The sequence below is a fragment of the Vigna radiata genome, unplaced genomic scaffold, assembly GCF_000741045.1.
Source record: "Vigna radiata var. radiata cultivar VC1973A unplaced genomic scaffold, Vradiata_ver6 scaffold_51, whole genome shotgun sequence".
Lineage (NCBI taxonomy): Eukaryota > Viridiplantae > Streptophyta > Magnoliopsida > Fabales > Fabaceae > Vigna > Vigna radiata.
In genome coordinates this window covers 2,012,244-2,024,603 of record NW_014542732.1, presented here as the reverse complement: position 1 = coordinate 2,024,603, position 12,360 = coordinate 2,012,244, and the positions used below count along the sequence as shown (strand labels likewise).

At 34.6% G+C, this 12,360-nt stretch overlaps 1 protein-coding gene across 1 annotated transcript; it reads right to left on the bottom strand.

The window, feature by feature from the left end:
* Nucleotides 1-7,720: 7,720 nt before the first annotated feature.
* LOC106780692 (transcription factor MYB33) lies at nt 7,721-12,109 on the bottom strand. The gene is made up of 4 exons (XM_014668993.2): nt 11,517-12,109; nt 10,571-10,938; nt 8,738-9,719; nt 7,721-8,642 (listed from the first exon to the last, which is right to left on the bottom strand). The coding sequence occupies exons 2-4, from the start codon at nt 10,934-10,936 to the stop codon at nt 8,410-8,412; spliced, it is 1,581 nt and encodes a 526-aa protein (XP_014524479.1). The 5' UTR covers nt 10,937-10,938; nt 11,517-12,109; the 3' UTR covers nt 7,721-8,409.
* Between the last annotated feature and the right edge of the window lie 251 nt (nt 12,110-12,360).

Genomic DNA, 12,360 nt, shown 5'->3' with positions numbered 1-12,360 from the left:
TTTCTTGTAGTGAAGCTACAGGTGGTATGGTTATGAGCCTATATGGGGAAGCTACAGGTGGTATGGTTGGGTACAGGAGACAGACTAATGTCCTTCGTGATAATGTTGGGAATTCGTAATAACTTGGTGCCTAGAGATGATGTTGATAAGGATAAACGTGGATAGTATAGTAATGATATAGTTAATGATGATCATGATGATTCTGTTAGTAGAATAGCGTTGTAGATAGTGAATTATTATTAAGTTGTGTTTACATATCATGTACATATTTTATTGTTATTGGTTGTGTTCTGGTAGCTTACCCATATTTGTTTGTGCTTGTGGTTGTGCGTGTGTCTTGCGATGATCGTATGACCTTGGTTATACAGGAGCAGGGGGTGTAGCAGATGCTCCAAATGCATGATTGCGATGATCCTATGACCTTGGATTAATTTAATTTCTTGGTTTATTTTATTAATTTTGGAATTTTGTAGTTGGATTATATTTTTTGGTGAAGTTAGAACTTTATTTGAATTTCGCAAAATTTGAATGTCGAAATTTTTAATTGGCACCGTTTTTCGCGTTAAGAGGATTTTGAAATATCTTACTTTAATTATGATTCATGACACCCTAATTTGGTTATACTTAATGGTTTTCATCACTAATTCGCTCAATTTTGTAGGCAAATGATGTGCATTGGAAGAGCATTAAAACCATCAAGGAGTTGGAACCCAGGAAAAGTAGCATAAACATCAATGTTGAAGGCTCATGAAGGCCAACTTCTTGCTTAGGGGGCCCCCTTCAGGGGTGCTGAGCGCCACAGCCTTGCAATCTTGCCTGGACGCCCTCTCCAGGGGAGCTGAGCACCATTGTTGCATAGTTTCGCCTGGGTGCCCCATATAGGGACTAAGCGCCATCTAGTTCTGCTGAGCGCAACACTTGATGATGTGACACCCTAGACCTATTTAAGGCTACCATGCAACGAAGTGACCATCTTTTAGCGGTTGAAGCACGAGACTTAGACTTTTGGAGCTGTTGGAGCAAGCTTGGGTGTGTGGGAGCTCGTCCTTCTTCTTCCTTGGGTCTCCGTTGCTTCCCATTTCCTCCATTACTTCCATTGTAAGTTGAAGCTCTCCGTGACAATGGAGAGCTAACTTCATTTCTTGTTGGGTAAGGATGTAACCTCTTAACTTCATGTATATGAACATGTTTTGAATATATTAAGCTTCTTTCATTGAATGGTAGTGGTTTTCTCTTGTTCTTAATGCTTGCTGTGTTTTGGTTATTCATAACTTGATGTTTGGGTTGTTTTTATTGGAAAATAGCTCATGAACCATGACTTGGAGTAAGCTACCTAAAGGAAATAACATCTAGAAATGAAGCTAAGACCTCTAGTTGTCATAAACTTCTTTTCTTAATGCAGAAGTGATTATTATATAGTTTTCAAGAAATTGAAGTCTAATAAGCAAGTCTAGGCTCATTATTCTAAGGAATTGGGTTTTGAGTAATTTAATAAGTTGATATTAGCATATAAATGAAGAATATGAGTTCTAATATGCATGAAAGTGAAGTAGGTGACATCTTACCCCAACATTATCCTCTCATATCATTTTTAATCTCATTCACTTCCAAGTGTTTTTGGCTACAAAAGATCACTTTTACTATTCACGCAATATGTTTACTTTAAGTGCATTTAAACCTTACTCAATGGAATCATTCTTTAGTCTTGGTTAGTTAAGTAATTATACGATCATTTAATTTCACACGAGTCTCTTGGGATACGATATTCGGTCTTACCGGTTTATTACTTGATACGATTTGGTATGCTTGTCGAGGTCTTAACAAGTTTTTGGTATCGTTATTGGGGACTCGTGGTCAACACTTTACTTTTGTGTGATTCTTAACCAATTTAGGCTTGATTCTTTTATTCTTTTTACTGTGTATAATTTTTGTTGATAAAATGTCCAAATCATAACTTTGATGAGGTGGCTCAACTTAATATATTCTGCAATGGACCACAACCACACACTAAGATATTGTTGTATACTTCTACTAAAGTATCAATGATCATGAAGGATGCTAAAGAAGATATCACAATCATTGATGCATTAGCAGGCACTGATTATCAAGCTCACAATTATCAAAGTTAGCCAAGCAAAAGTGGAATTTTTGAGTTGGATACTCAAAATACTATTTTGGCACAAAATAAGTGTATATCTCAACAAATGCAGGAGTTCAAGAAACAAATGACCAAGTTGCAGCTAGGTTCATCCCCACATAGTCCATCCCATCAGGTTATGAGACATGATTTTTGTGCTAGAGGCCATCCAAATAGCCATTCACTAGTGCAAAAACACTATTTAACGTCACCCCTTAGACGTCGGTTAAGGGTAAGCACGACGTATATTGGTGACCGGTGGCATTTTTGTAAATAAGTTGGCCATATAGACGTCAGTTAGAAGGTAGTCTGACGTCTATAATATTTTAGACGTCGGGGCCCCTCCTAACTGACGTCTATATGTCTGACAGGTGGGTGAAAAGTCATTTCTTTCAGTCATATAGACGTCAGTTAGGAGGGGCCCGACATCTATATGGAGGAAATTAATGGCTATTCACCTACCTGTCAGACATATAGCCGATAGTTGGGAGAGCCCCAACGTCTAAAATATTATAGACGTCTGTTATGGGGGGAACTGACGTCTAAACCCTAAACCCAGAAATTTAAAAAGTCACTTTTTGACTCCATTTAGACGTCTGATCCCGCCACTCCGACTTCCAAAGCCCTTTAGACGTCTGTTATTGGGGGAATCGACGTTTAAACCCTAAAGCCAGAAATTTAAAAAGTCACTTTTTGACTTCATTTAGACGTCTGTTATAGGGGAACCGACTTCTAAATGTCGGCATTAAAACACCGTGCTCGCGAGACAATAGTTACGCGCACTCATTGTTCATCATCTTCGTCGCGTTTCTCTATACGGGTTACGCTTTTCAGGTTCGTTTTCTCACTTTTGCACCGTTTTAAATTAGTTTTACTCCGATTACATCACTCTTTGACGCATTATCTTTCATTTGAACCGATTAATTGTTGGTTAAGCGCACTCATTGTTCATCATCTTTGTTGCATTTTCTCTTTATGGGTTACGCTTTTCAGGTTCGTTTTCTCACTTTTGCACCATTTTAAATTAGTTTTACTCCGATTACATCACTTTTTGATGCATTATCTTTCATTTGAATCGATTAAAATGCCTTTTCATTGGGTTTTGGTGTAATTATTCTCGTGTCCTTGGGCGGCGTTCTTTGGCGGTGATTTCTTGCGTTTTGCACTCTCTAATTCCCTCCACTACGTTTTTAAAACTATCCAACAAAAAAATATACAATACATTCTCTTAAACTAAAATATAAAGTTGTAAACTCAAATCACCATCAGCCAGGAGCAACCTCAGAGACGTCTGACCTATATGGGTCGGACGTCTATATAGACGTCGGACCTATATGGGTCCGACGTCTATATAGACGTCTATATAGGTCCGTCGTCTATATAGACGTCTATATAGGTCCGACGTCTATAGAGACATCTGACCTAAAGGGTCTGACGTCTCATTAACGTCACCCGTATAGACGTCAGATAGAGATCAGACGTTAAAAGCCCAAAATAATAGACGTCTAAAGTCCTTTCTGCACTAGTGATTACACTACAATTGAGCATCCTAAAGAAGAGGAAATCAATTACGTAAACTATGAAAGGAGGCCAATAACTATTCCAACAACTTTAATAAAAACTAGAGTTGGAGAAATAATTAAAACCAATACCCCTACTAGAAATAGGAAGAAGGACCTTCTCAAGATAGCCAAAAAAACACCTTACGAAGGCCAAAAACCATACCAGCAGGATAGGTTTTTCAAAATTGTTGGAAGCTCTAACTCAATTTATGTAGGTATTTATTAGCTCGTCAACAAGTATATTGAATTGCACAAGTAATGTAAAATGGTAAGATCAAGTATCGTTTTCCAAGAAACTCGTGTAATAATAAGGAATTGTACGATTAGTAACCCGTCTAGACTTTGGTAGTTGGAAGCACTTAGAAGTGGAAAAAGATCAGAAATAGTATGAAATGGATTAGAATGAAAATCTTTATTGAGAGAAATTGTAAATAGACTATTCATTCCTAAGTATGTTATGAATAATGAATTTGTTGAAAAACCTTAGTATGATTGGTTTGAAGATGAAAATATCAAAACTCAATGTATTATATGGCCAAGAACATATTATAACACTTTCTTAAAATATGAGTTTATTAAAATTTCTCGACACAACTATATGAATAAAATGTGTGACATTATTGAAGTTACACATAAAGAAATAACAAAGATCAAAAGAATTAGGTAGTGATTAAAGAATATGAAATTTTCATTATGCAAAATATATAGCATAATAAATAATATACACAATTTAAATCATTTAATTGGTCTAGGAAAGACATTTGATTTGATGAGGAGTTGAAGATGAAATATCTTGACAAAGTTAACACCATTAAGTAATTGGTATTTTAGACAGCATGGCAAAATATTTTTTACTTTACTAAATGCAAAATAATTCAATATTTATTATACTGAATCCAACTATTTAATCTTCTAGAAAAAATAAAAACTTATATGTAAAAAAGAACAAGACATCTATCCATAAGAAATCAACCTTAGACTCCACCTCCAAATTTATTAGCACATCTCTGTCCCACCCTAAAATTGTAAGAAACTTTAAAATTCAAAATATTAAAAGAACATTAGTGCAAAAACGCTGATTAACGTCGGTTATTTTGGGCTTTTAACATCTAAAAATGAACCGACGTCATTTTCGGTGACGTCAATGCGACGTCGGAACAATAGTATACCCGACGTCTATCATGACGTCAGTCACTGACAGGTCCGACGTCACTAAACGTCGGTGTAGGGCAAAAATGGACGTCTAAAGACATTATCTAGACGTCGGTCTTATCAATAACCGACGTCTACGAGGCACTAAAGACTTCGAACATTACACTGACTGACGTCTAAGAGGTATTATAGACGTCGGTGTGCACATTAACCGACGTCTAATACAGTGGTTGTGTTTTTGAATTTCTTATGGTCCCTTCAACCCAAAACCGAACCTGGGTGGTTGCTTAGTTCCATTTTTCATCCGCAAGAGGGAAAAATCACGGTGAAACGAAAACTAGACAACGACCTAGGGTCGGTTTTGGGTTGAAACGATCAAAAGAAATTCAAAAGACGCTACTATTTCTGGGAGGCAGCTAGCAAATGGAGAATGTGTTACTACGTTATCACAAGAAAGGAACAAAACTGCACTAAAACACAACACAAAGAAAGCAAATTTTAATCAGTTGAACCAGAAGATAATCGATGAAAGACTAAACAAATGGTAAGCATAAAAAAAACCATGCACCTAGGATGCAATGTCACCAGAGAGAAAAAGAGAGGAGGAAGACGATAAAGATATCAGAAACAACAATAGAATGCCGCAACAATACTAGTAGGCGTGCCGAAAGGGAGAAAAAGAAGAGGACCGCGAGAGAAAAAGGAGAAGAGGAAGAGGAAGATATCAGAAATTGAATGCCGCGAAGTGTTTATGGTCTATTTAAAATGAAACTAGGCGTCGGTTTCTCCAGATAGCCAACGTCTATATGACTATAGGCGTCAGTTCTATTACTAATTCGACGTCCAAGTTAACATTTCAACTGACCTTCTGAATCCCACTAGACGTCGGTGTCAGTGGGAACTGACGTCTAGGAAGCTAAAACGATTGACATTTGATTTCCTGTCAAGGATGTTGACGACAGTTGTGACGGGGCGCCGACGTCTATAATGATGAACATCATTACTTACAGGCACATAGACGTTGGTGCCCCTTCTAACCAACGTCTATGGCCCTCGAGTTTGGTGAATCTAATTAATTACAGGCACGTAGACGTCGCTTGCACAGATCCCCGACGTCTAAATTGAAGATTTTTTATCTTCCCGCCTTCCATTCAAGCCGTAGACGTCACCTGTTGACTACGTGACGTCTAAGCGCCTGGGAATTAGGTGAAAGCATTAATTGCAGCCCTATAGACGTCGCCCCCCCGTGAACACCGACGTCATTGGACTGTCTTCTGACCTACCTCAGGCCATTAGACGTCTGTTTGCAACAGTGAGGACGTCTACAATATCATAGACGTCGCATTGTCTGAAAACCGACGTCTATGTTACCAAGCTTTTTACGATAATGTCACCGTCCACTCATATACGTCAGATTAACAACAAACTGACATCTATTAGGTGACATTAAACAGCGTGTTTGCACTAGTGGAACATTTTCATCTTTCCATGATGCACCAAAGAACAATCAAAAGATTGTAAAATGTTTCAATTGCCAACTCTACTGGGAATAATTTTAAATTATAAAGAAACTTATTCTCTTTTCACTTCTAGCTCAATTGACCAAAATTATTTTTTTAAGTTTGTTACAGAAAAAATTATACAGTTTTATAGAAATTTATATTATGCGTAATTTACAATTGAGCCTAACGTTTTGATATCTAAGACTGGTTTGCAAGTACATACTATTTTATTCATAGTTCGTTTAATTACTTTATCTTATAACACATTTTTTCCTTAAAAAAATTGAATTACTTTATCTTATAACACATTTTTTTAGTTCCTATAATACATTACTTTTTTCATTTATAATATTATATTCATTGAGATTGTTCCTTTTAAAAAAAAATAAAAATTGGTAGGGAGAAATAAAATTAATCATATATTATAAGAACAAAAATATTTATATATTAACACTAAATAAATTTACAAAATGAAAAAAAATGTACTTTACCAATATTATTTAAAATAATATTTTATAAGAACCAAAACTAAAAGAGTGATATATGAAAAATAAATATATATATATATATATATATATATATATATATATATATATATATAAAGACTTATAGTTTAAGAAATGTGATATATAATTTATTCCACTTGTTATCTTTTAATAAATTTACTCATTTCATGTATATTGCAATTTTTATATAACTATAATTATAATATTTGGATTGATAATTCCTAAAATTAAAATACAATAATGACATCATCTACCAATTAAAGTTCAAAATTTGCTTATAATTTTAGTGCAATCTAAGTGATTAATATTTATACCTACTTCATTTACATGGATCACTTCTAGCCTTTCTTCAAATCAAATCTCCTATTATTGTACATTTTTGTTCATTTCATTAACAAAAAGCATTTATTTATTATAAGAAAAATCATTTATTTATTATAAGAACAATGCAAAACATCTTCCTTTATTAAACAAAAATATATATTAATAGATAATTTTCAAGAATAGATTTTCGGTTGCTGGTGTTTATCAATTAATAAGATTCAAAATTAATTATTAAATAAATTGTTAATTTAATAGCGCCATAGGATCTTCACAAGTATAAGGAAGGAGACTTTCGGGGAAAATTTTTTTCACGCATCCTTCTCAAATTTTTAAAATAAAATTTTGCCATTCAAAAAAAGTGATTTCTTCATTACATATTTCAAAAACTTTCTGAAATAAACTTTTCAGAGTTTCTAAAATAAATTTTTTTATAATAATTTTCAAAACAATTTCTAGAACAGAATTTTCAAAACATGAAATATATTTCAAAATAAATCTTCCAAAAATACATTCAGGAAGAACCCGTACAATGTCTTCCCGAACAACTGCATGAATTGAGTTCCAGAAAGCACTTTCTGAAATTCATAAAATACATTTCGAAAATAATTTTACAGAATGATTGTTTTTTTACATATTTTCCTTTTTTCTTCCACTACAACAGCAGAGTATGGTTGCATTAGTAAAGAATGTGAGTCTTTTTCTAATATAAAGGAGATGCAGTTAGTAATTGTAGGGTTCAGGAAGCAATAACCTAAAATTTATCCTTTCTTACAAATCTTGACAATAAACATAAATATATATATCATGCCTTCGTGTCAACTTGCAGTTCAGAATAATTTTTAAAATCCTCAATGTACCAATAAAACTTTTATTATTATTGCCTGCCAAATTGTATCAATATAAACAATGTTTTGCTGACCAACTGCAGTTTAGAAAATTAAGAGAATGTCTGAATCCATATTAAATATATGCAATACCAATCTTTCATTATCAAAGCTATGCAAAGTAACACGGGGGAGAATGCATACTTCCAACATAACATCCATAAGGCTGAAACTTCTGCCATAAAATCTCTTATCATCACAACACAATATTCAAAAGGGTGCTGAGAAATTTTTAAAAAATGGCCTAATTGTGTTAAAAATGTTGACAAAATTCAAATGAAATTATAACATGAACAAGCACTAAACTAAGGTCAAAGCAATATATTCATATAAATCCACTTGCTACTGCTTACCCTTGCTATGTTCACCAAAGTTATCATTGTAATCTTCACCAAGCAGTGCACTTAGAGCATCTTTCAGATCAGATTGACTAATTCCATAGTCATTATTATTTCCAAACCAAGCTAAGTCAAATAAAGCATCAGGACGCTGTGAAAAATCAATCTGTTCCGACTTTCGTTTCTTCCTGGAACTATTTGGTACCCAGGTGAGTGCTTGGAGCTTGTCATCATGATCTATCAAACAAGGGGAAAGCCTTGTTAATGAAACCACTTAAATATGATAGCATTCCAACGTTTAAAATAATTGGTATGATATGTTATTGTGTTACCTTGAGTGGTTTCAATTGATTGGGGTCCATCTACTGAACTTATGGGAGTGTAGTCAGTCATAACTGAAGCAGCAGATTGACCTAAAGGGGAGTTTAATTCCCCTTGCTCATCCCATTCTGTCTTATAGGGATTATTCAAGGTTGAACTCCCAGCTGCTTCATTGGATGTACCGGTTATCATTGGCAAAAATAGATCAGTATTCGAGTTTTTCATGCTCTTCTGGTTGTAGACTATCGCTTCCAGCAAACCACTGCTTTGTAGAGAAATGAGATCTGATGGAATAGACTCAACTGGAGGAGACTGAATCATTGTATCTACAGACTCAAGTGATGGAAGTGGGGACCCATTTGTGATCCAGCTACCATGTTGAGTTTCTGTATATTGGAGTGAAGGGAGCTCCAACTTCCTAGCCCCAAAAAAGGGCACGGAAGAAGAGACATTGCCATTTAACATGGCATGGCTGCCGTTTATGTTACCACCATGAAACTGATTACTGCTGTTAAGAACAGGACCAAAAGGAGGATAGAACCTAGGATGGTCATAAGTTTTCTCACTAGTATAATTGTCATACTGATCAAATAGTGGGAGAGCATTACTTGTACAACTAGTAAAACTATTGTATAGAGTTTCTGACTCGCGGCGACGTTTTGAAGGATAAATTGTTGGGAACAAATAAGATGAATCTGAACTTTGCTCAAACAAATTTTCGGGCATTTCAAAAATTCTTGGTACCTGTGATGGATCATGATGAAATTTGACAGTCTTTAAATCCATATCTGGTATACCAAATTTGTCCATTTGTGAGAGATTATCATGCTGGGATGCTTCAATATTCAAGGGATCAATATTTTTACTTTCTTGATTTCCATTAAGTATCCGCTCACATATTTCAGGAGGGTAGATTGGTAAGCCGGCTCGTTGCATTCTTTTGATTCTTGTGTTCCAATAGTTCTTGATTTCATTATCAGTATGCCCAGGCAACTGAAACAAGACAAAAGCAGTAGACACGTTTAAATATCAAAAAATAGAAAATGCAAAATTCCATTGGTCTCAATGAGAAAGAAACCAAGGCAATGTCATAAGAGAAATAAGGTTTTCAACTAGGGTACAATATTGTGTGGTCTGTTTCAGCAATAATGCTACACTATCATGCACAGAATGGTACACAGTACTCATCTGCATAATCCAGGAGGCTATAACTCTAAATCTAACCAGAAAATAATGTCAAAATGTATTGAAATGTTATATGTTATTATTAGATTGCAATGATATTACCACAACAAATTCACAATGCATAATCATCCAAAGAAAAATTCATTAAACAAGAGAAAAACTATAGATTTGCAAGCATCAATAAGAATGAATAAAAACTATCCAGGAAGGGGGCACCAGGCAAGAATGATGAACCATGATAACACTTAAACATACAATGATTAACTACAAAGGTTTGAAACACAGATTCTGAATCTGTAAAAATCTGGGGAGAGGACACCAAGCATGAAGAAATCATGATAGCAATAACACAAACTTATTCTCTAATTTATGATACTAATCACATCCAAACTCCAGAGAATAATGTATATCTGCCATTGAGTCATGACCCTCCCATATTTATACTTATGTTTATCTTGACAAAAGTAATATTATATTATATTTTATTAAAATAGCATTGTCCATCCCAGAAATTCATCTTTAGAGTCTTAAGTCCTCTCCTTGCCATAAATCAAAGATATAATAAGACATGATTATGTGGGATGAGCTTCTTGAATAACTTGGCTTCACTAGCAGAAAAAGATGACAAAACAATGAAAGGGAGTGACAGCTCTACAAACCTCAGAAGCCATACGAGCCCATTTGTTCCCCAGTTTTGCGTGCAGTTCAAGGATTCGGTTCTCTTCCTCTTGGGTAAATGCACCCTTTTTCAGATCCGGTCTCAAGTGATTCGCCCACCTTAGACGGCAGCTTTTCCCACAACGGGCAAGTCCTGAATACTTTTGGACTGCATTCCAATTGCCTTGTCCATGCTTATTAACATATTCTAATAAAATTGCATCCTCTCCTGCAGTCCAGGGGCCTTTCTTTAAAGGCACTTCTCCTTCTCCTCCCGTGTTACCTCCAACATGGGCTTCTTCATGCAATGATGATGACCGACCTCTATATATCTTCTGATCATCATCCCCATTAGTCACGCTACTCATAGCTGTCAGGAGTATACAAATTTTAGTGGAAAGGATGAAAAGCTACAACCTAACATCTCTAAAGCTCAGGAAATTAGCAGCATGGTTTAGATTCTATTTTTTAGCTTTGCATATAAAACTATATTTAATAAAAACATTTGTAAAGTTCCACAATCAAGGGAAGTCAATACTTCCGCAGTATCCATAACTTTCAAGAATTAAACCAAGAAGAAAAATAATAAAGGCAACTATGACCCCAATTTCAAAACCCAATGATATATAAAATTTTCCAGCACCAAAAATAGCTGGTACATAAAAAAACCTATGTAAATATCAAGCAGATAAGTATAATTAGTCAATCATCTGAGTACCTAGAACAATTATAGCAAACAAAAGTCTCAATTGATTCATCTTTTATCAATTTTAGAACATATAAGTACAATTAACAATAGACTTTGCAAGACAAAGATGAAAGCCATGGTCCCTGTCATTTATGGTAATAGTTAAGCATGTTTCAGTCATGTAGGAGAGAATTGAATATGGAACAGAACATGGCATAAAAATGTCATTTTTTTTACAAGATACACGCATGGAGATTTACCTGAATAAAATGATTTCCAAGTCAAACGAACCCGGAGCCAAAATTCATCAGCGATACTCCTTGAAATTAAGAGATTGAGGTAAGAACACCACTGGAAATGGAAATTAAAAATGAATAACCCTTCAAAGTAGGACTTCGTTTGTTTGTATGCTCAAAAACAGATGAATCCTCGCTTAAGAAACCATGAATCTTGGAGAAAGCAACAAGAAGATCTGGAATCCTAACCCGCAGCTACTCGTGAGACAGAATCACATTCTTGAATCCAACACTGAACACAGCCACACCCCATTATTCCTCAAAACAAAGAAAGAAGAAAAATTTACATACTTGTGAGAAAATCCCGCAACTAGTGATTCTAAATCAAATATTGGGATTCCAGAAGAGAAAAAACAAGGGAAGAAAAGAAAAGCCCAGAAAGAGATTTTAGAAATGACATGAAATTGAAATTGAAAGTATTTGATTAATAGAAATCAAAGGAAGTACAGATCCACATGCAAAGGCAAGAAAACGATTGAGTTTGAAGAGAAAGGAGAGAGAAAAGAGTTTGATCAGTACATTGAGCTTTCTCACACTAGTGAAATAAGAAAGGCTTATTTTCTTTTTCTTTTTTTCACACAATGTGCAGTGCTTCATTTTATATATTGACAAAAGCTTATATTTTACACATTTGGAAATTATTTTCTTTTATATATTAGGAAATTGTTATTATTCTTATAAATACCACTTATGACCATTTTACTTAAGGTGATCAAAATGAAGAATTTATAAAATATGCTAACAGTGAACATTTTACTTGAGATAATAAAAGTCATAGAAACCAAGATCTTATAAACCAAATTAAAAA

Coding starts and splice junctions, on each gene's coding strand:
- LOC106780692 (XM_014668993.2), bottom strand. CDS start 10,936: ATGAGTAGCGTGACTAATGGGGATGATGATCAGAAGATATATAGAGGT. Junction 9,720..10,570: donor GGGCTCGTATGGCTTCTGAG/GTTTGTAGAGCT, acceptor GTCTTGTTTCAG/TTGCCTGGGCATACTGATAA. Junction 8,643..8,737: donor ATCAATTGAAACCACTCAAG/GTAACACAATAA, acceptor CTTGTTTGATAG/ATCATGATGACAAGCTCCAA.